Genomic DNA, 23,231 nt, shown 5'->3' with positions numbered 1-23,231 from the left:
AGAATTTCTTTTCCACTTGGATCATAATGACACCACAGAACATTCTTCAATTCTGTATTTTTGTATAATACTTTCTGTATCAGGTTCTACTTATGACTAATGAGGGCGAGGGCCCATATCATATTTACTGCTTTTCTTCAATTCCTAGCAGACTGTCACCTACTCATTGTAGAACCTTAATTATTTATAGAATAATGATCAAGAGATGACATTGTACTTGAGGTATGCTAAGATACTTTCACAATTTGACATCTCTGAAATTGGAAGGCACCTTAACAATCACCGTTGACCTAGATGGGATTTTCATTTGCTTTTGTGTCTGCCAGTCACCTAGAGAAACTACCAACCTGAGACCCATTTTAAATTCAGTTCTCTGCTTAAGGATTTACATGTCACACTAATAACATGAATTTACTCTGCAAGTTTGTTTTTTGGGTTTTTGTGTGTGTGTCTGTTTTAAAGCTTTTTATATATGTATGTATGTATGTATTTTGAGAGTGAAGAGGGACAGGGAGAGAGAGAGAGAGAGAGAGAGAATCTTAAGCTCCACAAAGGGCTCCGTCTCACAACCATGATGTCATGACCTGAGCCGAAATCAAGAGTCAGACTCTGAACCAAATGAACCACTTTGGGACCCCTTGAGTCTTTTTATTTATTTAAGTAATCTCTTCACCCAACATGGGGCTTGAACTCATGACTCCAAGACCAAGAGTCTCATGATCTGCGGTCTAAGCCAGCCAGGCACCCTGTCTGCAAACTTGTTGGCTGCTGCTTACAGTTTAAACCACAAGATGGGGCACCTGGGTGGCTCAGCAGTTGAGCATCTGCCTTTGGTTCAGGTTGTGATCCCGGGGTCCCTGGATCAAGTTCTGCATCAGGCTCCCTGTGGGGAGCCTGCTTCTCATTCTGCCTGTGTCTCTGCCTCTCTATGTCTCTCATGAAAAAATAAATAAAATCTTAAAAAAAAAAAAAAAACCACAAGACCTTTTCTTTTCCATTTATTCAGTGTACCAAGATTAAATTATGCAAATTACTTTGCTTTTTTCTCTCTATGGCAGATTTATTTCTTATTTACCCTTTAAATTAAGTGTGTAGCCCTTATAACATTCCAGCTTTATGTGAGGACATCCTGTTTAACTTCTTTTAACTTACTTGTTTTTCTTTTTTGAGTGGCACATAAAAGATTTGATAATTGATAGCATTTTACGTTTGATTAAATGTGGCATATTTTATTTATGAAGGAGAGCTTTATATCATACTTTGTAGGAGCTAAAAAACCAGCTAAATATAGCTTTCTAGGTGTGCTTGGCTGGCTCATTCAGGGGAGTATGTGACTCTTGATCTCAGGATTGATTTTGAACCCCATATTGGGTGTAGAGATTAATTTTAAAAATAATAAAATCTTAAATAAATGAGTGTATCTTTCTAGGCATGTGTTCATTCTGAAATAGATGTAACTTAATTTAAACCTCAAGTGCTGATTTTTATCAACATATGCATTTTGTTCCAACTTAGGCTGGCCGTCTAGATGAACAACTACCCAAGCAAATTCCTTTCACCATCCTCTCAGGAGATCAAGGTTTTCTGGAGCTAGAGAATCAATTTAAGAAGACTCAGAGGCCAGCACATATACTAAACCCTCACCATTTAGAGGGAGATATGATGTGTGCCTTGTTAAATAGCATATCTGATACCACCAAAGGTACGCAGCTGCAGTCACAGTGCAAACCACCCAAGAGGAGGAGACTTCACTGCTGAGAGAAACCAATAAACTGCTGTCCACTAGTGGAACTACTGGCTGCTTTCTAAAGCATCATGCTCTCATATCTATTTTTTCCTTTTCTCTCATTCTTTAGTGTTTTAGAAGAAGGATGATTTCATAATTTTCTGGAGCCTTTTCTGATCTAATAGATAAAATCTGTATTCATGTATATAAAATACATATTTGTGATTTGAAATATGTCAGTAGAGTTTTGCAAAGCTCAATCCAAATTTTCAGTTTTTAAGATGCAAATTTAACTTCACTTTTTCAGAAAACTAATTGCTTATAGGATAAACAAGAAAGCAATAAATAATAATATGCCAAAAATAGAAACAATTTTAAGAGATTGGCAGGAACAAAAATGAAGTCCTGAGAAGATCTTTAATTCCTTAAAAGGGGTAGACCTCCTATCCTATTCCCAGGATTTACACACTCTTCTCTAACTTTTTGCTATTGTTGAGTGAAAATACGTGCTGATGGTCAGTTTCACTAACACGTATTTAAGAAAAGTTGCAATTCTAAGAATTCAGATGAGTTTTTTCATAAGTTCTGAAATAAATGTGGATAGAAGAATAAATTTTTAAATATACTAATGGTTTGCAGCCATGAATAAGATTTGAAGATTTTGATGAATTACCTCAATGAAAAACTATTTTTGGCATTTTTACTCTATGCTCTAAGTTTTCCAACTCTCCTCCTAGCTATTTTTTTCTTTCAGCATTTTTGGAGCCACATTTCAATTGAAAAACCCGCCCTGAAGAATTTTACTCTCATCACTGAATTACAGTGGATCAATTTACTTCTGCACAGTTAGGAATCATTAGTCTACTAGCCCAACTCTTCTTTAAAGGAAAATCAACTCTGTTTTGCATATTTGTGTCACAGCTTAGTACTGAATTTTTTATCTTCCTATTCTGTAATTTTTGTTTTCATCTCTTTGCTTATCTTTGGTTGATGCCTTTTTTTTTTTTTAATGATGTACTGGTTACTTTTATGCTTATTCTTTTCTTTCTTTTTGTTTTTTATTTTCTTTTTATTGGAGTTCAATTTGCCAACATAACATAGCACCCAGTGCTCATCCCATCAAGTGCCCCCCCCGCCTTTTTTTTTTTTTTTTATCTTTTTCTTTTACTCTTACCATCCTGTTCCCTAGTCCCTAACATCTACTTAATATACTGTAAAATCCTTAAATTTTAATATTTGCCACCCAAGGCCAACCCTTTTTTCCTTCTATGCTACTGCTTTGGGGAGCATTTCTTTTGTAATTGTCACTGTGAAACCTGCTAGGATTTGCTTTTCTTACCAACTTTATTTGGAATGAGAGCTGCATATAAGTAGGTCTGCATGGGTATTTTAGGGTTAGAGGTAAGGTATAGGTTATTGTTACAAGCTGATTGTTTCCCTATGAGTACCCCTTATGTGCTATTTTTTTTAATCGTTCATTCATATTCAGTGCTCTTTTAAATTTAGTGCTGTTTGGGGGGCACCTGTGTATTTTATTCTGAATTTTTGTGAAATACAGATATTGTACAGTGCATAAAGAAGGGCATGGGCTTTGTTTTGGTTTGAATGCTAACTTTGCTGCTTCCTTGCTGTGTGATTTCAGGCAAGTTACTCAACTTCTTCTGACCCTCACTTTTTATATCCAAAAAATCATAAGAATTAGTGATATGTATAAAGTGTCTAGCACAGCATATAAAGTATTATAGGTGCTCAATAAATAGCTATTTTTATTATTACTGTCATAGGAAGAAAGTATGATTCCTAGCCACTATTTTTATTTCCAGTAGTTCTTACTGTGGTAAAATATACAGAACATAAGACTTACCATCTTAACCATTCTGAAGAGTTACTTCAGTGGTGTTACCTGCTTTTACAGTTTGTGCAGCCATCACCATTTTCAGAGCTCTTTTCATCTTGCAAAACTGAAACTTTATACCCATTAAACAGTAACTCCCCAGCAAACCCCACTCTACAGCAACCCCCAGCAAACACCATTCTATAGTATTTTGACTAAGTAGTTCATATGAGTGAGATCATACAGCATTTGTCTTTTCATGGGTAGCCTATTTCACTTAGCATAAAGTTCTCAGGTTTCATCTGTGTTACAGCAAATGTCAGAATTTCCTTCCTTTTTAAGGCTGAATAATACTGTTTTATGTATAGACTTTATTTTGCTTTTCCACTTATCCATCAATGGATACTTGCATTGTACCCATGTTTTTAGCTATTGTAAATAATGCTGCTGTCAACATAGGTATACAAATAATCTCTTGAAGACCCTGCCTTTATTTCTTTTGAGTATATACCCAGAAGTGGAATAGCTGGATCATATGCTAGTTCTATTTTTAATTTTTTGAGAAATTACCATACTGTTTTCCATAATGACTATATTATTTTACTTCCCTACCAAGAGTGTACAAAAGTTCCAGTTTTTCTACATCTTTGCTAACACTTGTTATTTTCTAGGTTTTGTTTGGTTTTGATGATAGCCATCCTAATGGGTGTGAAGTGGTATCTCATTGTGGTTTTGGTTCCCATTTCCCTAATGATTAGTGATGTTGAGCGTCTTTTCATGTGCTATAGCCACTACATTTTAAAAGTAATGAAAATTACTAAGTGGCCAATGATGTATATAGTCCTTAAATCATGTTTCATTTAGACCTAGATTTGAAGATGCTTTTGTAACTAACTCTAAAATTCAAAAATGTAAGTTATACTGAATCACAGTATGTTCAGATTCCGTTTAAGACATATTTTTTTCTTTATGGGAGACTTAAAGATATCAAATTGCTTAGTAATGAACCTTATAATGAGAAAATCAAAGAACAGTCCTTGGATAACTATTCCATCATCTTTCCTAACAAATGGCTTTGTAAATACTAGAATAATATTTGTTTAAAAATGATATTTGACATATATTGGGACTTACAAATTTTTCCCAATGTCTACAAATACTCTAATTCTTCTTGGACCATTAGGCACTTTTGGTTACTGCAAGAATGCCAGGATAACTCCTTTCTTCTAGCCTGTTAGCACAGTGTTCCTTTCTTCAGATTTGACAACCAGTTTCTTAAGGCAGTGTGGTTTAGGGTGGAAATTAGTAGACCTTTTCAAGAATCTGACAAAGAGCTTTCTATGTTTCTTTCCTCAAAAATGAACATTTATATACAATATCACATACAATTTCAGGGGATCTGTGGTCTCAAGGCTCCTAGTTACCAACCAACTCACAAAACTCTCTTTAGGATCCTAATGACAAAAATTCATACTGTAAATAAAATAGAGTGAATACTTCTCTCATATTAATCATTGATTTAGAGACAGTCTGCTGAGTTTTCAGTTTTTTAAAAATCTACCATAGCACAGATGAATGATAGCAGTTTTGAACTTCTTAGTTCTTTAACTTTTCAGAAATTTTCCATTATTAAATGGACCAGAAAGTGATAGTATACTGGAGCTTCCTATATAAACAAGGAAGATTCTGTTGAATAGTATCATGAAAATCATGATTATGTAGTGTCTTACTTTTAGTCTTTGCCAGTTTTTCAGTTATTTGAAGGTTTTTTTTTTTTTTCAGGAGGTATTTATCTCAGTAAAAATATAGATAGATATTCAGAGTGGCTGGTTCCATATAAGAACGTCCAGTCAGTTTGCCATAAGGTTTTGCTTTTTTGCTTGGTATGGAAGGAACAGCTAAATAGCTTTATTATGGGTGCTTTTTATTTTTTTTTATTTTTTATTTATTTATTTATTTTTTTCAATATTTTTTTTAATTGTTATTTATTTATGATAGTCACAGAGAGAGAGAGAGAGGCGCAGAGACACAGGCAGAGGGAGAAGCAGGCTCCATGCACCGGGAGCCCGACGTGGGATTCGATCCCGGGTCTCCAGGATCGCGCCCTGGGCCAAAGGCAGGCGCCAAACCGCTGCGCCACCCAGGGATCCCTTATGGGTGCTTTTTAGATCTCTGACTTAGGCTGAATCAGTTACTCTTGGCAGCAAGGTTAGCTTTAAACTAAGTTTGAGATTTGAATGTGTCGTGGCTTTTTTCCTATAAATTCTCTCCTTAGGATTTCAGCCCTAGGTAGCATTTTAATTACAACTATAATAAACGTATATAAATCCCTGTAGAGATATTTTTAAACCACTATTAATTTGTCCTTAATTGACACCTTTGGCCCCCTTATCCTTTATCAGTTCTGTTTCCTATTGTACTCACAGTTTTAGAACTTGCCAAGATACATAGATCCTTTCTAGTAATTCTAATCAGAGGAGCCAGGTAGACTTTCTCTTTATTTAGATCTTTTACATTTTATTCACAGTATATGTTCATTCTAATTCAAGACTCACATTCCAAAGATATGGATATAATTTGTCACTTAAATGTTTTAAAGAAGAGGGGCACCTGAGTAACTCGGTTGAGCTACCGACTCTTGGTTTTGGCCAAGGTCATGATCTTGGGGTCATGGGATCCAGCCCCAAGTTGGTTCATTGCTGAGTGCGGAGTTCTTGCTTATCCTCTGCTCCTTTCCCTTTCTCCCTGCCCATGCCCTTTTTTTGCTCTCGCTCTTAAACAAAGTATTCGAATGTATTTTTTTAATTTTTTGTTTAAGGATTTTGAGAGAGAGCACAAGCAAGGGGGAGAGGCTTAGGGAGAAGAAGAAATAGACTTCCCTTTGAGCAGGGAGCCCGATGTTGGCTCCATCTCAGGGCCCTGGATCTTGACCTGACCCAAAGGCAGATGCTCAACCAAGTCACCCAGGCACTCCTTTAAATGTTTTTAAGAAGAGAAAGAGGGTGTGCCTGGGTGGTTCATTTGGTTAAGCATCTGACTTGATTTCAGCTCAGGTTTAGATCTCAGGGCCATGATTTCAGGCCCAGGTTGGGCTCCATTCACACCCAGTGTGGAGCCTACTTAAAAACTCTTTTTCTTTTAATAAAAAAAAAAAAAATAGAACAAAATTTCTTATTTAAGAGAGGCACGGGAGAGGGCCAGAAGGAGAGAGAGAGCATCTTAAGTAGACCACACCCAGCAGTGAGCCGAAAGCGAGGTGGAACTCCCCATCTCACAACTCTGAGGTTATGACCTGAGCTAAAATCAAGAGTCAGATGCTTAACCAACTGAGCCACCCACTCTCCCCAAAAGGGAACTAATCTTTATTGAGGGCCTACAATGTGTCAGTCACTGTGCTAGCTCCTTTTTATGTTTGTAATGTTTAAAGATGTTTAAAAACATGTTTAAAGAATAATTTCTGGGACGCCTGGGTGGCTCAGAGGTTGAGTGTCTCTGCCTTTGGCTCAGGGCATGATCCTGGAGTCTGGGATCCAGTCCCACATCAGGCTCCCTGCATGGAGTCTGCTTCTTCCTCTGCCTATGTCTCTGCCTCTCTCTGTTTCTCTCTGTGTCTCTCATGAATAAATAAATAAAATCTTTAAAAAAATTTTTTTTTAAAGAATAACTTCCACATGTTACTCTCTTTGCAACGCTTTGAGATAGGATGTGTTAGATTTTCGCATTTCATAGGTGAGGGAGTAGAGGTCCAGAAAGGTTCAAATGAACTACCTATGGCCAGCCACACAAGTATTTTTCTCTTTATCAGTACTTTATCAGTACTCTTTATCAGTTCTTGTTTTGTTTTGTTTTTTGTTTTTTTAATTTTTATTTATTTATGATAATCACACAGAGAGAGAGGCAAAGACACAGGAAGAGGGAGAAGCAGGCTCCATGCACCGGGAGCCCGACGTGGGATTCGATCCCAGGTCTCCAGGATCGCACCCTGGGCCAAAGGCAGGCGCCAAACCGCTGCGCCACCCAGGGATCCCTGTTTATCAGTTCTTTATCAGTACTTTATCAGTTCTCTTTATCAGTATCAGTATCTCCTACTAAGGCCGAGGCTTTAACTGACAAAAATACCTGGTTTTATGATGTAGAGAATTTAGTGTAGATTATTGACTCTAATCATTTCCTTGAAAAATAAAGGTAATGAGTCATTTTGCTGCAGTGTTTGTATAAAGGTACCAAATATAAGAATTTTAAAAAATATAACATTTAGACAGATGCATAGCGGGGGGAGGCAGAAAATAAAAGGTTTGATTGTGGTTTCTGGTATTGCTGATTATATATTAAACATAGCCAAGGAAAGTGATCACTGTAAGTTCCCTTTTATCTCATAATTAAACAAAGGAACCCTATTTCAGCCCTACTTTTCAGTGTCTGAATTTCTGCATTACCATTCTTTACTATTTCATTGGTGACGATTGCTTATATAAAAAATTTTGTGGGCTCTTAAGTATCACAGAACTTGGCCATATCTTGTAGCTTAGTTGAAGAATATTGATTTATGTAAAATTTTCTTTTTAAAAACACAGTTTTGTGTGTTCAGTTAGTTATAGTTCTTTAGTAATTAAACATCTTGAAGTTTTATGTAAAGTATTAACTGACTTGGAGTTTTTTTTCTTAGGTATTACAAGGATGAGCTTGAACATAGGCTTGTTATGAATTAGTGAATTCAGACTGAAAACGGGTTTTACAATGCTTTGAAATAATTTTTGTTGAATTTGAATGCCACAGTACCTAGGACTTTGTCGTGTCTGTTTGCTTTATTTCTTCATTTTGGAATGAATGGGTGGAAGAAAGTATTAAGTATGGTTGGTATCTGTAGAGTCATACCAATTACACAAATTTGTAAAGTCATATTAGATGTTGAACATAAAAGTTCACCCATGCTGTGAAAATGCAGCTAGCATCATACTCTATCCAGGAGACGTTATATGAAAGAATTGTTGAATTTAATTTAAAAAGTCTGTCTGCCTTGTATATAATAGATTGTTTAAACAAATAGTATTTTTGCTGGAATGGGCAAAAGATGACTTAAAACAAATTTTTGCAGCAAAGAAATTAAGTGGAAATATAGTGGTTTTTTTAGAAATACTTTAAAAATCTTTATTTTTTTACATATTTTCCACAGAATCAAATATGTCCATATGACTTATATTGTTATTTAAACCCTGATTCAGTCACTATGACATATATATTGATTAAAATGTAGTTAAAGTGATAAATCCAATATTTGGTCACTGGACCAAATTTTAGGTGACTTTTGCAATACCTGATCAGTCATGTCCTTTTTATAGACCTAGGCCTTTTATGAAAGTATAAAAAATGTCAGGTAAGTGAGCTTGTGCCATGAAAGAGGCATTGCTAATTTAAACCTATGGTTTCTATAGCAATGAATGCAAGATTTTCAAAGTAAGAGTTATCTCACCATTTTTAAAAACTTTAAGATTTCATGAACTTTGGCATTTATTTGCTAGATTTAAACAAGCATACTAGCTTTTCTTAATTTCCAGGTTTTTTTTAATAATAGAATTTTATATTTCATCAACAGTTGTGCTCAAAGAAATTTTCAGATAAGGTGTATATAGAGATAAAATTTGAATTGACTATTTCATTAGATTCTTTTTCCCCCTTTGATTTAAGTAGTATTTGGTAAGCATTTTAAAAAAGCAAACCTACAAGGAAAGTAGTCTAATAGTAAGCTTGGGCAGGAAGAAGTTATTGAAAATAATATTGTTCGAGAGTACATAATTTGTGGCACAATAACTTTCAGAAATACATTTGCATTTATTGATTCTGCCTTACAGAGTGTGACAGTGATGATAACCTGGGTATCAAAAATACTTCAATAGAAGAATTGAGATCCACAGAAGGTAATTTAATGAAGTTAATCCTTTTCCTGCTTGACTATATCTCTGTTTTTTTAATTGCTTCCTCTCTTGCCTCTTCACCGATTCTTCACCTTCACCTATTCCCTTCTACCCCTGATTTCAAAAACATTGTTTCCTTATTTAAAAGAGAGTTTGCATTTTCTCATGTGGGATGACTTGGGACAAAAGCCTAAAATACTTTCTGACCCTTTGCAGAAAATGTTTGCTAAATTAAGAATATTAAAAGTTAAGCGGTAGAATTATGAAAACAAGCACTTATATCTGAACATAATAGACTGTTTCTATAAATTAATTTTTTAAAAGATTTTATTTATGGGGGAGGGGGGTAGAGACACAGGCAGAGGGAGAAGCAGGCTCCATGCAGGGAGCCTGATGTGGGACTTAATCCCGGGTCTCCAGGATCAGGCCCTGGACTGAAGGTGGCGCTAAACCATCCAGGCTGCCCTTTTTCCTCCTCCTTAAAGGAGAAAGCTATTTTCTTCCATAGGTTAAAAAGAACTTTTTAATATTAACCTCATATCAAGTAATTTCCTGGCTGTACCACTATTTGGTTATGTCATATGCACCTTTATTTACTTTGGTTTTTACATAACAGACTGTGTTTTATAATAACCATGGGGAAAAACATAATAGTGATTTTAGAGAATAGTTTAAACTTTACTGAAGAATTGGAGCCATTATACAGGCATCTCTAACAATAAAGGACAACAGTAAAAGCCTTAATATACATTAGGAAAGTATTTGTTGTTGGAGTTTTGAGAGTGGAAATGTGGAGGCTAGAAAGTAGGGAGGAAAATTGGCTAAGCAAGCACAGACAGAATGGCGCAGATGATTTGTTTTCTGTATATTTGCTTGATCTCTCACGTAATGCAATTAGTTTAATTAAGAGCCTACTAGAGGGGCAGCTTCTCTCTCTCTGTCTCTAAATAAATAAAATATTTTTTAAAAAAAAGCCTACTAGAGCTTTGTGCTATTAGGAGTTTGGGAATTTGAATCTAGCACTGAAATTTATGCATCCATTCAATGAAGTAGAAAACTCTAATCTTTCTTATAGCCAAATTCAGTGGTTAAACAAAGTTGGCAGTAAATCTGCAGCCTAATTAGAAACAATTTTGGCCAATTTGTTTTCCCAACATGGTTTTTCAAGGTCTGGCTCACTGCTTAGTAGCAACATGATCATGGGTTAAACAAATGAAAGAATTTTTGTGAGTTAGAAAAACACCTGCCACCTAAGTTGTTTATCAAGGCCACTAAAAGATAAACACCATTGAGCATCTAAGTAATTCAGACTTGGCACCCTTTATTAGCCACTTATGACTAATCCATGGAAGATTGTACACAAAATGATAATTTTTAAATAACTACTTTTGGGAAGTCTTCACAGTTTTTATGGTTCCTAGCAAACCTAGGAAATCTGAGATATGTATAACGCAATGTGTACCAGAGTTTCTAACATTTTGTTATCCATGTTATTCTATGATTAGGAGAGTTTTTACATTTTTGTGATTCTTTAGTTTGGCAAAAGGATTACTTTTATTAAAGAATTCAAGAAAAGATACTTTAAATTTTTAACTAGTTGTCATATGAAGTAGGAAAAACCAACTTGAAAAATCAAAGTGTTATATGTGTGCTCTATTTTCTGATGTTTTATATAAATAAGAGAGACACAATGTTCTATATAAGTTAAGGAATATGGTCTCCTCCACAGTTTCCTCTGGTACCATTCTTTTACCCTTTTTCCCAACAAGAACTAGCTCAAATATCCTCATTTCGGTTGAACCATAAAGAATTGACATTTTGTAGATATTTTTGTATAGTCAGTACTTGTAGATTTATCATCTTTAGGGAAAGTTAATTACTGCCTTCTCTTGATTCCTTCTGTATATATACCAAGTAGATTTAAAATTATTGTCTTGTCCCATTTAGAAGTAGGATCATGTTTGTTGTTGTTTTTATTTCAGTAGCACCTAGTATTTGGCACTAAATAATTGTTTGTTGAAGAATAAACTTGTAACAAACTCAGAACACATTAAAGCTACCAGGACTTGTCTCTTTATAGTTGTTAGATAAGGAACAGAGGCCATTTGGCTAGGAGAAGAGTTGGTGATTTTGTTGACCCTACACCATGTAAGCAAAGTTATATTTTAGTCCAGATCTAGTAGCAAAACTCAAAAAGGTTTAAATAACTTCTCAAGCCTCTTTTCATTCTTTCCCTTCCCAGCACAACACTGTAAATGCCCAGTAGTAGCAAGAGGCAGTATAAATCTGCTTGTGATTTTTTTTGCCAAGAGAAATGGTAGTTCCCCTATCTGCCGTCCATTCCCACCACCATAATTTGTTTCATTCTTTGTTCTCTGTAGACCAATGTCTGACTACCTGTGCCAATCATAAAGATCCTCTATAATCTATTTTGTATATCAGAGGAAATAGGGACCACATAGTGTGGTGGTGTAGAGTGCAGACTTTGGATTCAGGACTGCTCTGCTGTCATATAATATTGGGCAAGTCATTCCTAATTTTTAAAAAAGTTAATACTAATATACCTACCTTACTAGAATAATCTGGTACATGGTAAACAGTGCATGTATTAGTTGCCACTGCTGTTACTGTGATTTTGATCATCATTATTACCATTATTCACTGTTACTTGCATCTAAGGCCTGCTTTGGAGAATGGCTACTTAGAGATATCTTCACTCAAACCACTAGAAAAAAAAAAAACAAAACAGCTTTATGTAGATGGTTGCCAGTACAAAACCATCTTTCTGTAAATGTCAGTGATTTGCCTTAGAGTTTCTTAAATTTATGGCAGTCATCATATAATTAATCTTATAAATAGTAAAACATATCGACAGGATAAGAGAGAAAAGTCTAATCATAACAACTCTTCTTTTTTTTTATTTTTTTATTTTTATTTATTTATGATAGTCACAGAGAGAGAGAGAGAGAGAGAGGCAGAGACACAGGCAGAGGGAGAAGCAGGCTCCATGCACCGGGAACCCGATGTGGGATTCGATCCCGGGTCTCCGGGATCGCGCCCTGGGCCAAAGGCAGGCGCCAAACCACTGCGCCACCCAGGGATCCCCATAACAACTCTTCTAAACATTAAGTAATTTGCCTTCAGAATCACAATCTCAAAATGAAGAGGCATGATTCACGTGTAACCTGAGGCAGACACATACTTTCCACAAATGTTCCTTATTTCTTCATAGAGCTTTCAGTTACTTTCAGTTATTGTCTAATGTTCTTTCATTTCAACCTGAAGGATTCCTTTTAGTATGTCTTGTAAGGCTGGTTTGCTAGTAACAGACTTCCTTAGCTTTTGCTTGTGTGGGGAAGTCTTCATTTCTCCATTCTTGAAGACTGGCTTTGCCGGATGTAGAATTCTTGATTTACACGGTTTTTTTCCCCTACTACTTGAAATATGTCATCTCATTGCCTGCTGGCCTGTGTGGTTTGATGAGAAATAAGCTATTAATCTTAGAATTTGTCATACATGATGAGTTGCTTCTCTCTTGCTGTTTTTGTCATTTTTGGCTTTTGGCAGTTTGACTATAATGTGTCTCAGTGTGGTTCTCTTTCAGTTTCTTGGAGTTTGTTGAGCTTCATGGATGTGTAGATTTGTATCTAACATCAAACTTGAGACATTTATTTTCATTACTTCTTCAGATATTCTTTCTGCCCCTTTCTTCTCCTTCTGGGACTCCCATAATATATCTTATTGCATTTGATGGTACTCCACCAGTACCTCTGCTTGCTTTTTTCCATTTTTCATTCTATCTTCAAACCATATAAATTGTCCTGTCTTCAAGTTTGCTGATTCTTTTTTCTGTGTGCTTAAATTTGTTAAACTTCTGTCATGAATTTTTCATTGTAGTTGTACTTTTCAGCTCCAGAATTTCAATTTGATGGGTTTTCGTAATTTCCATCTCTTTATTGATATTCCCATTTTGTTCATACATTGTTTTCCTGATTTCTTTTAGTTCTTTGTCCATGGTTTACTTTCGCTCTTAGAACATACTTAATATAGTTGGTATAAAGTCTTTGTCAAGTCCAATGTATAGGCTTTCTCAGGGACAGTTTAACCCAATTTTTTTCTTTTTTTTTTTTTTTTGTCCCTTTAAATGGGCCATACTTTCCTGTTTCTTTGTGGGTTTTTTGTTGTTGAAAACTGGGTATGCAGATACTATAGTACCTCTATAAATCATATTCTATCTCTTCCCCAGAGTGCTATAACTGTTGAAGGCTGCAGTTGTCCCTTTTTTTACTTACTTTTCCAAACTACAGTTGACCTTTAAACAACATAGGGTTGGGTCACTGACACCCCTCCCACATACAGTCAGAAATTTATTTATGATTTTTAATTTCCCCAAAACATAATTACTACTAGCCCACTTTTGACTGGAAGCCTCACCAATAACAAACTGTTGATTAACACTTACCTTGTAGGGGTGCCTGTCTGGCTCATTTGGTTCAGCATCTAACTCTTGATTTTGGCTCAAATCATGATCTCAGGGTCCTGGGATTGAGCCCTGAGATAGTCACCATGGTTAGCAAAGAGTCTGTTTGAGTTTCTCTCTCTCTGCCCCTCCTCTTAGTTGCTCATGCTCGCACACATTCTTTCTCTCTCTCTCTCTCAAAATAAATAAATCTTTTTAAAAAATAGTCAATACAGGGGTGCCTGGGTGTCTGCCTGCAGTCAGGTCATTATCCCAGAATCCTGGCATCAAGCCCCTCATCAGTCTCTCTTTATTTAAAACAAAACAAAACAATCTGCATATAATTGGACCTACACCGTTCAAACCCATGTTGTTCCAGGGTCAAATATATTTTTGCAAAAAACTATTCCTTGTCATGTCTGATCGCCAAAGTATCCAAGCATCTATTCTACTCTCTTCTTTTCTTCTCTATTTTTTATTTTTTTGGTAATCTCTACACCCAACATGGGGCTTGAACTCACAACCCTGAGATCAAGAGTCACATGCTCTTCTGACTGAGCCAGCCAGATGCCCCTAGTCTCTATTCTTTTCTTTTTAAATATTTTATTTATTTATTTATTTGAAAGAGACAGAGATAGCAACCAAGATAGCACAAGCTGGGGTAGCAATAGAGGGAGGGGGAGAAGCAGACTCCCCACTCTGCAAGGAGCTCGATGTGGTGGTTAATCCCAGGACCCCATGATCATGACCTAAGCCAAAGGTAGATGCTTAACTAAATTAGCCACTGAGGTGCCCCCCATGAAATCTTTTTTATCTGTTATTAATATAGCCACTCAAGTTTCCTTATGCTTAATGTTTACATTGCATATGTTTTTCCATCTTTTTACATTCAATTTATTTGTATCTTTTTAATGAAGGTACATCTCTTATAGACACCATGAAGTTCAATCTTACTTTTTTATTTATTGTAATAACAATCTCTGTTTTTAAATAATGGATTATTTAGTCTATTAACATTTAATGTAATTTCTTACATGATTGAATTGTCTGCCATTTTGCTTTCTCTTTGTCCCCTCTTTTACCTTGTAGTTCCTCCTTCCTTTTGGATTATTATAATACTTCTATTTTACTGTATTATATGTATTTAGTTTTTACTATTTTATTTTATTTTTTTTTATTTTTTTTAATTTTTTTTTTTTAAAGATTTATTTATTTATTCATGATAGACATAGAGAGAGAGAAAGAGGCAGAGACACAGGAGGAGGGAGAAGCAGGCTCCATGCACCGGGAGCCCGACGTGGGATTCGATCCCGGGTCTCCAGGATCGCGCCCTGGGCCAAAGGCAGGCGCCAAACCGCTGCGCCACCCAGGGATCCCCAGTTTTTACTATTTTAATAGATCTATTGGCTTTTTAACCCTTTGTATTAATTTTTTATGGTTGCTCTAAAGATTACAATGTATACTTTTTATTTTTTATAGTGTATTGAATGCCACTATACTTTATCTAAAATGTAGGAACCTTCTAATTTTATAGGTTAGTTTATGTCCTGCCCCCAAGTCTCTATGCTGTAGTTGCTATCTGTATTACATCTGCATGTATTTTAAGTTCTACCAGAAAATGTTATTTTTTTGCTTTTAACTGTGCTGTGAATTTTAAAGAAAGAAAAGAAAAAATACATAGCCTTTTATTTTTATTCAGTTACCATTTTTAGTGACCTTCATTCTTTCTAATAGAGTTTACCTCTAGTGTCATCTTTCTTCCCAAGTTTTTGAATTTTTTGTTATAGGCAGTTTTGCTAGTGAATACTCATTTTTGTTTATAGAAAAATATCTTTATTTTTTGTTTGAATTTTGAAGAGAAAGTTCTATCCATTATTTATTCATAATTTTCTGCCCCATTTTCTCTCTTCTTTTGAACTCCAGTTATACATATGTTAAGTGGCTTAAACTTACCACAGGTTTGTTCATTTTCTTCCAATCTTTTTTCTCTCCGTTGGATTTTTTTTTTTAAGATATATTTATTTGAAAAAAAAAAAGATATATTTATTTGAGAGAGTGAAGAAGAGAGCACAAATAGGACAGGTGCAGATGGACAAGCAGACTCCTCACTGAGCATGGAGCCTAATTCAGGGATCAATCCCAGAGCCCTGAGATCAGGACCTGAGCCAAAGTCAGATGCTTAACCGACTGAGCCACCAACAGGCACCTTTGTTAGATAATTTTTCTTGTTCAACTTTCATGTTTATTAATACTTTTTTCTACCTTCTTCAATGTTAAGCTCACCTGGTGAATTTTCCATTTCAAATATTATGTTTCTCAGTTCTGGAATTTCCATTTAGTTGTTTTTTAAAAAAACACATTCATTTCTCTGTTGAGATTTCTTACCCATTTATCCTTAAATCCTTGAAAATATAACTTTTTAAAAATTACTTTCTGCTAATTCCAATAGGTTGGTTATCTTGGGGGTTAGTTTCAATTGGCTACTCTTTCTCTTGACTGTTGGGTTATATTTTTTTCCTTTGCAAATAAATTGATTTTTGATGTATATGGATGTTGTGGATATATATATTACAGATTCTTTGGATTCTGTTATTTTTATCTGAGGAATGTTTTTTGTTTGTTTTTTGGTGTTCTTGTTTTGTTGTTGTTTTACCTTTGAAGGCAATTACCTTGCTAGACCTAAACTCCAACCTCTGCCTCCTCCAAGCAGGCAACAGCTAAAATTGCTTACTTCTTTTACTTCCCAACTGTTGTTTTTCACTAAGAATTTTAGCTCCTCTCCTTTGTATGCTCACTTCACAAGTCAACTAAGAGTTTGTAGATTTGGAGGATTCTCATTCTGTTGCTTTCTTGTTTCTTCTAGGATACCTTTCTTTCTTTCAGAACCTCCCTTCCCTGCAGCTTCACTTGGTATGCTTCTGTGACTGACCAAACTATATATATATTGGGGTGTGTGTGTATGTATGTATAATGCCTTAAGCCACAGAGCTTGACTTTCTCATATAAATTCTGTTACTTGGTTCCACAAGGATTGACAAATGCCCTGAGGCAACAAAACCATAAAGCTGCACATTGAACCCGGTGCAGTTGGCTTCTTTTGGTGATCAGCTTCTGTCCTGTTTCTACCTGATTTTCATTGCTCTCCAGTGCCTCAAAATAGTTGGTAATTGTTGTCTGTGGGATGGTTAATCCAATATGAGCTACACCACTATTAGAAATGGAGCTATTGGGATCCCTGGGTTGCTCAGCGGTTTGGCGCCTGCCTTTGGCCCAGGGCGCGATCCTGGAGACCCCGGATCGAGTCCCACATCGGGCCCCCGGCATGGAGCCTGCTTCTCTCTCTACCTGTGTCTCTGCCTCTCTCTCTCTCTCTCTCTCTCTCTCTCTGTCTATCGTAAATAAATAAATTTAAATAAATAAATAAACAATCTAAAGAAATGGAGCTATTGAATTGGTTTTTGTTTTTATCATCTTTTAACTGCCAAATATTCATATAACTTCAGTGTAGACAATATTTTTGTATTTATATCTATTTTATTTTTAGTTTTTTCTTATTACTGATTTGTAAGTTATATACTTAGTTTCTAGATTTGTGGTTATATTGGCATTTTGCCACATGTTTAATATATAACTTAAAGACTAAAATATACCTACATGCTATCTGCTTTTATACAACAATAAAAAGACTCTAGAACACTTGAATTCTGATCCTCTCCCCCAACTTATATGCTGGTATTCTCCAGTGTTTGGTTCTGTGTGTGTATATGTGTATTGTATAATGCACACAAAAATTATACGAAGCATCTCACAAAGCTGATAACCATCCCTTAGGTCAAAAAAATAGAACATTACCAACGCATTAATTTGCTAGGGCTGCCATAACTACATACTACAAACTGGATGGCTTAAAACAATAAATTTATTATCCCACAGTTTTAGAGGTTAGAAAACTAAAGTCAGGTTGTCTGTAGGACCGTTTTCCTTCTCGTAACTTTTAGTTATTAATAGGAAATTGTAAGCACTTCTTGGCTTTATAGATGCATCACTGCAATGTGCCTTCATCATCATGTGGCCATCTTCTACCTGTGTGTCTGTCTTCCCGTGGCATTATCTTTGTTCTATAAGGTCACCCATTGCATTGGATTAGGACTCAACCTAGTGACTTCATCTTTATTACACCTGCAAAGACCTTATTTTCAAATTAGGTTACATTCATAGGTACCAGGAATTTGGACATATGTTTTGGGGGGAACATAATTCAACCATGATGGGCACCTGGGTGGCTCAGTGATTGAGCGTCTGCCTTTGGCTCAGGTCGTGATCCTGGAGTCCTGGGACTGAGTCCTGCATTGGGCTCCCCACAGGGAGCCTGCTTCTCCTTCTGCATATGTCTCTGCCTCTTTCTGTGTGTCTCTCATGAATAAATAAATAAAATCTTTAAGAAAAAATTCAACCATAACAACCAGTACCTTAGAAGTATCCCTCTCATTCTCTCTTCTAGTTACTTCCCCTGTGTTCCTTCCCAAAGGATAGAGGCCGCTATTACGTCTTAAAATACTAGTGTAGTAGCACTTGATTTTGAACTTTATCTAAATAGGATCATACAGACCATCACTGTCCAATAGAATTTTTTGTAATGATGAAAGTATTCTATATCTGCACGTGTATGGTTGCTAATGGTTAACATGTGGCTGTTAAGCACTTGAAATGTGACTTAACTGAGGAACTGAATCTTGAATCTTATTTAATTTTAATTGATTTAAATATAAATAGCCACATAGAGTCAGTATCCATCATATTGGACAGCATGAGCATGGTCTATTCTTTTATGTCTGGATGGCTTCTCTTATTTTTTTAAGATTTATTTTTTATTTGAGAGAGACAGAGCGTCGGGGAGCAGAGGGAGAGGGAAAAGACAGTCCCAGGCTGATTCCGACCCAAGTGTAGGGCTTGATCTCATGGTGCTGAGATCACAACATGAACTGAAACCAAGAATCAGACACTTAACCAACTGCACCACCCAGGCACCTCTGGGTGCCTTCTAATCAGCATTGTTTTATAGATGTTAGATGTTAACATGTAGCTTTAGTTTCTTCATTTTTTTTAAATTTTTTAAAAGTTTTATTTATTCATGAGAGACACAGAGAGAGGCAGAGACACATGCAGAGGGAGAAGCAGGCTCCATGCAAGGAGCCCAACATGGGACTCAATCCTGAGTGTCCAGGATCACGCCCTGGATTGAAGATGGCACTAAACCATTGAGCCACTCAGGCTGCCCAGTTTCTTCATTTCTAAATAATATCTGTATAATATTCTATTTTATGTATATATCGCAATTCACATATTCTTTATAGACATTTGCTTTGTACTTTTTGGCTATTGCAGGTAATGCTACTGTGAACATTCTCATACATCTCTCTTAATGCACATACATGCACATTTCTGGGAATATAAGAAGTTGCATTGCTTATGTTCAAGTTTAGTAGATAATGCCAAATTATTTTTTCAAAATGGTTGTGCCAGGTTTTTTTGGTCCCAGTAGTATATGTGAGTTCCCATTGATCTACATTTTCACCAATCATTTAAATTATTTATCTTTTAATTTTAGCTAGTGCTGGGTATATACTCTTACTTCTTTGTGGTTTTAATTTACATTTTTCTGATGAATAAGGTTTATTGATCATTTTGACATAATCTTTGGTCTGTGTCTTTTCAAATTTCTTAACAGTTTTCTTTGGATTTTTTTAACTGATTTTTTGAGGTTGAAAATTTTTTAGTTCTTTTTGGGTACAAGTTCCGTGTATTGCAAATATTTTCTCCCCCTTTACGTCTTGCCTTTTTACTCATTTAATGGTTTCTTTTAATGGATAAAAATAATTTTAATACATTCCAGATTACCATAGTTGTTTTTTTTTTTTTTTAAGATTTTATTGATTTATTCATGACAGATACAGAGAGAGAGAGGCAGAGACACAGGCAGAGGGAGAAGCAGGCTCCATGCAGGGAGCCTGACGCGGGACTCGATCCCGGATCTCCAGGATCAGGCCCCGGGCTAAAGGTGGCGCTAAACTGCTGAGCCACCAGGGCTGCCCAATTACCATAGTTGTCCGTAATATTTTAAAAATTCTGTTTACTATTTCCATACACTACGGTCTTCTGTTATCTTCTAGAAACTGGTACCACACTCTTAATTATTGTAACTTTAAAATAAGTGTTCATGTTTTTTACAAGTCTTGTTTTATTTTTATTTTTTTATTTTTTATTTTTTTTAAGATTTTATTTATTCTTTAGAAACAGAGAGAGGCAGAGACATAGGCAAAGGGAGAAGCAGGTTCCATGTGGGGAGCCCGATGTGGGATTGGATCCCTGGTCTCCAGAATCACACCCTGGTCCAAAGGCAGGTGCTCAACTGCTGAGCCACCCAGGCATCCCTGTTTTATGCAAGTCTTGTCACTTTTTCTTTGCTAAGAGCATCCTGGCTTTTCTTTGTAATTTCTCATCCCTTTAAATTCATCTTAGGGCAACTCCTCTGACCTAGGTTCTAGCTTTAACTTAACATACAGTGTACACTAGCTTGTATTTTAAATTACAGAAAACATAATGTATCAGTGTCCTAGCTGAGAGGAAGGTGTAGCTGCATCTTAGAGGGATCACTGGCACCTTTGAACCAAGTTCTCAGAGACTGGACTTTGGACTGGATAGGATGAAATAAATCTTGTGTGAGAAGCTGGTGAAAGCCAAGAAATTGACCTCTAATTCCACCTCCCTGGGTTTTAGCGTCATTCTTAGGGAAGAAATGGAGAAACACTTGTTTGTATACCCAAGAATGTCTTTCTTGTTCACTATTGTATTCTTATGCCTGGTATACAATGGGCATTCAATAAATATTTGTTAAATGAGTGCACATATATAATATATGCTTCTCAAAAGACTTACATAGCCATGAGTTTCATTCTTTGCCTGAGGTGCTAGAAAGCTTAAAACTAAATTTTTAATGCCTTTGAGATTTTGGCATTTTATGGTTTTGCTATTCTATTTCTATTTTAAGTCTTATATGTGTTGCCTCGAGTGATTTTAGAAGTTTGTTGACTGTCTGTGTCCGTAAAGGAAATAACTTGTAAGTTCCACAGTAAGCTCATATTATAATTCAATCTGAGATTATATCCAGATTCTCATTATTTTGAAATACTCAAATTTTATGAAGGAACTGCCAAGTCATCCTGATTTTCTCAACTTTATTTCCTTTTCTTCTTGAAAAGGTTGAGGTAGGGGCACCTGGTGGCTCAGTGATTGAGCGTTTGCCTTTGGTTCAGGGCATGATCCTGGGATCCTGGGGTGGAGTCCTGTGTCAGGCTCCCCACAGGGGGCCTGCTTCTCTGCTTCTCCCTCTGCCTATGTCTCATAGGAATAAATAAATAAAACCTTAAAAAAAAAAGACAGATGTAGTTGATGAGATTTCCATAAACACGTTTATTCGTTTTCTGCCCTAAATATTAAAATTATGTTTTTTTTAATGCAGATGTGGAATTAGAAGAAGCTATTAGAAGAAGTCTTGAGGAAATGTAAAGATATTACCACACAACATCAAGTGGCCTTGAAGAGACTCAGGAAAATGAATTCTTGAGTTTGTTTTCTAAAGGAGACCAGAAATCTGTTAGTACAAATGTATTTGGAAACATGATTTTTTTGCTTTTGCATCTGATACTTGCTTTGTATTTTTGTGCTATTTTGCAAAAATGTACAGAGGAATAGAATACATGTTAATGCAAATATAAATCATGTATTCTGATACAGTTATCACAGTTTTCCAGCTAACTTCGAATTTATGTATTTAGGTTAAAAGAACTAAAAAGTAGAGAAGCTCTTGACTATTGTTTATATGTTTCCCAAATAGCATTAGTTGTTTAATTTTATTTGTACTGTACAGATGATTGTAGTTTATTTTTTTAGGAGTTAAAATGAATATAAATAAAGCTGTCATAGCTCAGTTTTTCTGTAAATTCTATTTCTCATGTGGCACTAATATAGAATACCTTTGAGATCTTTGTTTATGATTATTAGAAGATAGTAATGGAAACTGATCATGGAAACAGATTAAAATTTTACTGGCAATGTTTGTTGTGGGTATCACTCAGATGTTAAGTCTTTAATTGGAGCAGCATGTTGCTGGAATTAAACAAAAACAAAAACAAAATCCTAATTTCTTTGAACTTATTTTAAAAAAACTTTCCATTCCTTTTACCTGCTTAGACTTTCATGTGATTTGTTTTATCTGTTGTTTAAAGGGAATGATGTCAGAATGTTTGCATAGAATTAAATGTATTTTTAATAAGTCTTTTATATATATATGTTTGTGTAAACATAATATTCTTCCAAAAAATAATGTTGAAGGTCTACTCAGGATAATCTTCCTTAACTCTTTAAAATTTTTATTTCATTAGAAGTATCTTCATTTTAATTATTCATTAAATCATCATTTTCCTACATTTGGTGTTACACATTTAATTTTTAATTGGTCAGGCTCTATTGTGAATAATAATAAACATTACATGATTAGAAGACTAAAAAGGGTTTGTTATGCTATCTTCATGCATATGCTTCATGACCAGAAATGTCTTCACTAAATATTTTGAGTAGTAATTACATACCAAACTTAAAATTTTCTATAAATACAAATTTTTCTTTAAGACAAAAACAATCATGACTAGAATTTTCTTCTTTCTCTGTAATTTGATGTTTTAGTATAAAATAGCATAACTGGGTTTTTTTTTTTTTTTTATTGCTATAACCTTTCCAATCCACATTGGAAGCCAATTTGTGTTTTTATTTCTTAAGATGTCAGTTATGTCTTACCTGCTTGCATTTTTTTTTAACTAGACATGCAAGTTAAGAATTTACCATTTTTCCAAAATGACCACATTGTACTTATAATTTGTACGTTAAAGTCGTCAAACACGGTTTTAGGAGGTAGTCATGAGCTAGACCTTAAAGACATCTTCAGGAGCTTGCCTCAATAGTGAGGAGCAGAAAAGATGATCCAGAAAGAAGAGTGGTGAAGCAGATGTGGGGAAGAGAAATCAACACCTCTTTGCCAGAGGTGCCACACATGTACGTTCTGTTAAGCTTTCGTGGCATGTATGGTAGAGAGTAAATGAAGTTTTTTATATGACAGTAAAGGGATATTTCATCATGACCCTTAAAAAAAGATAGTTGGGTTGCTTAATGTTTTAATTAATAATTGTCACTGATTGTATTTCTACTTAAGCAATTAAAAATCATTTTAAAATTACTTCATAATTT

The 23,231-nt window shown here is 35.3% G+C and overlaps 1 protein-coding gene across 5 annotated transcripts in view; it reads left to right on the top strand.

Annotated features, from left to right (window-relative positions):
• Window positions 1-23,220, top strand: part of LOC140636819 (E3 SUMO-protein ligase ZNF451) — a 90,914-nt gene extending 67,694 nt beyond the window's left edge. For 3 of the 5 annotated variants that reach the window (XM_072832491.1, XM_072832492.1, XM_072832494.1), the window contains 3 exons: window positions 1,516-1,702; window positions 9,410-9,475; window positions 21,451-23,220. In XM_072832491.1, coding sequence (XP_072688592.1) covers window positions 1,516-1,702; window positions 9,410-9,475; window positions 21,451-21,497 — 300 coding nt within the window. In that variant the 3' untranslated portion in view covers window positions 21,498-23,220. Of the gene's footprint in view, window positions 1-1,515; window positions 5,769-9,409; window positions 9,476-21,450 lie in introns of all 5 variants that reach the window. The other 2 variants (XR_012034051.1, XM_072832493.1) reach the window with 2 other exon arrangements.
• The last annotated feature ends 11 nt before the right edge of the window (window positions 23,221-23,231 follow it).

This window comes from Canis lupus, chromosome 7 (genome assembly GCF_048164855.1).
Source record: "Canis lupus baileyi chromosome 7, mCanLup2.hap1, whole genome shotgun sequence".
In the NCBI taxonomy this organism is placed as follows: Eukaryota; Metazoa; Chordata; class Mammalia; order Carnivora; family Canidae; genus Canis; species Canis lupus.
This window is presented reverse-complemented; position numbering and strand designations above follow the sequence as displayed.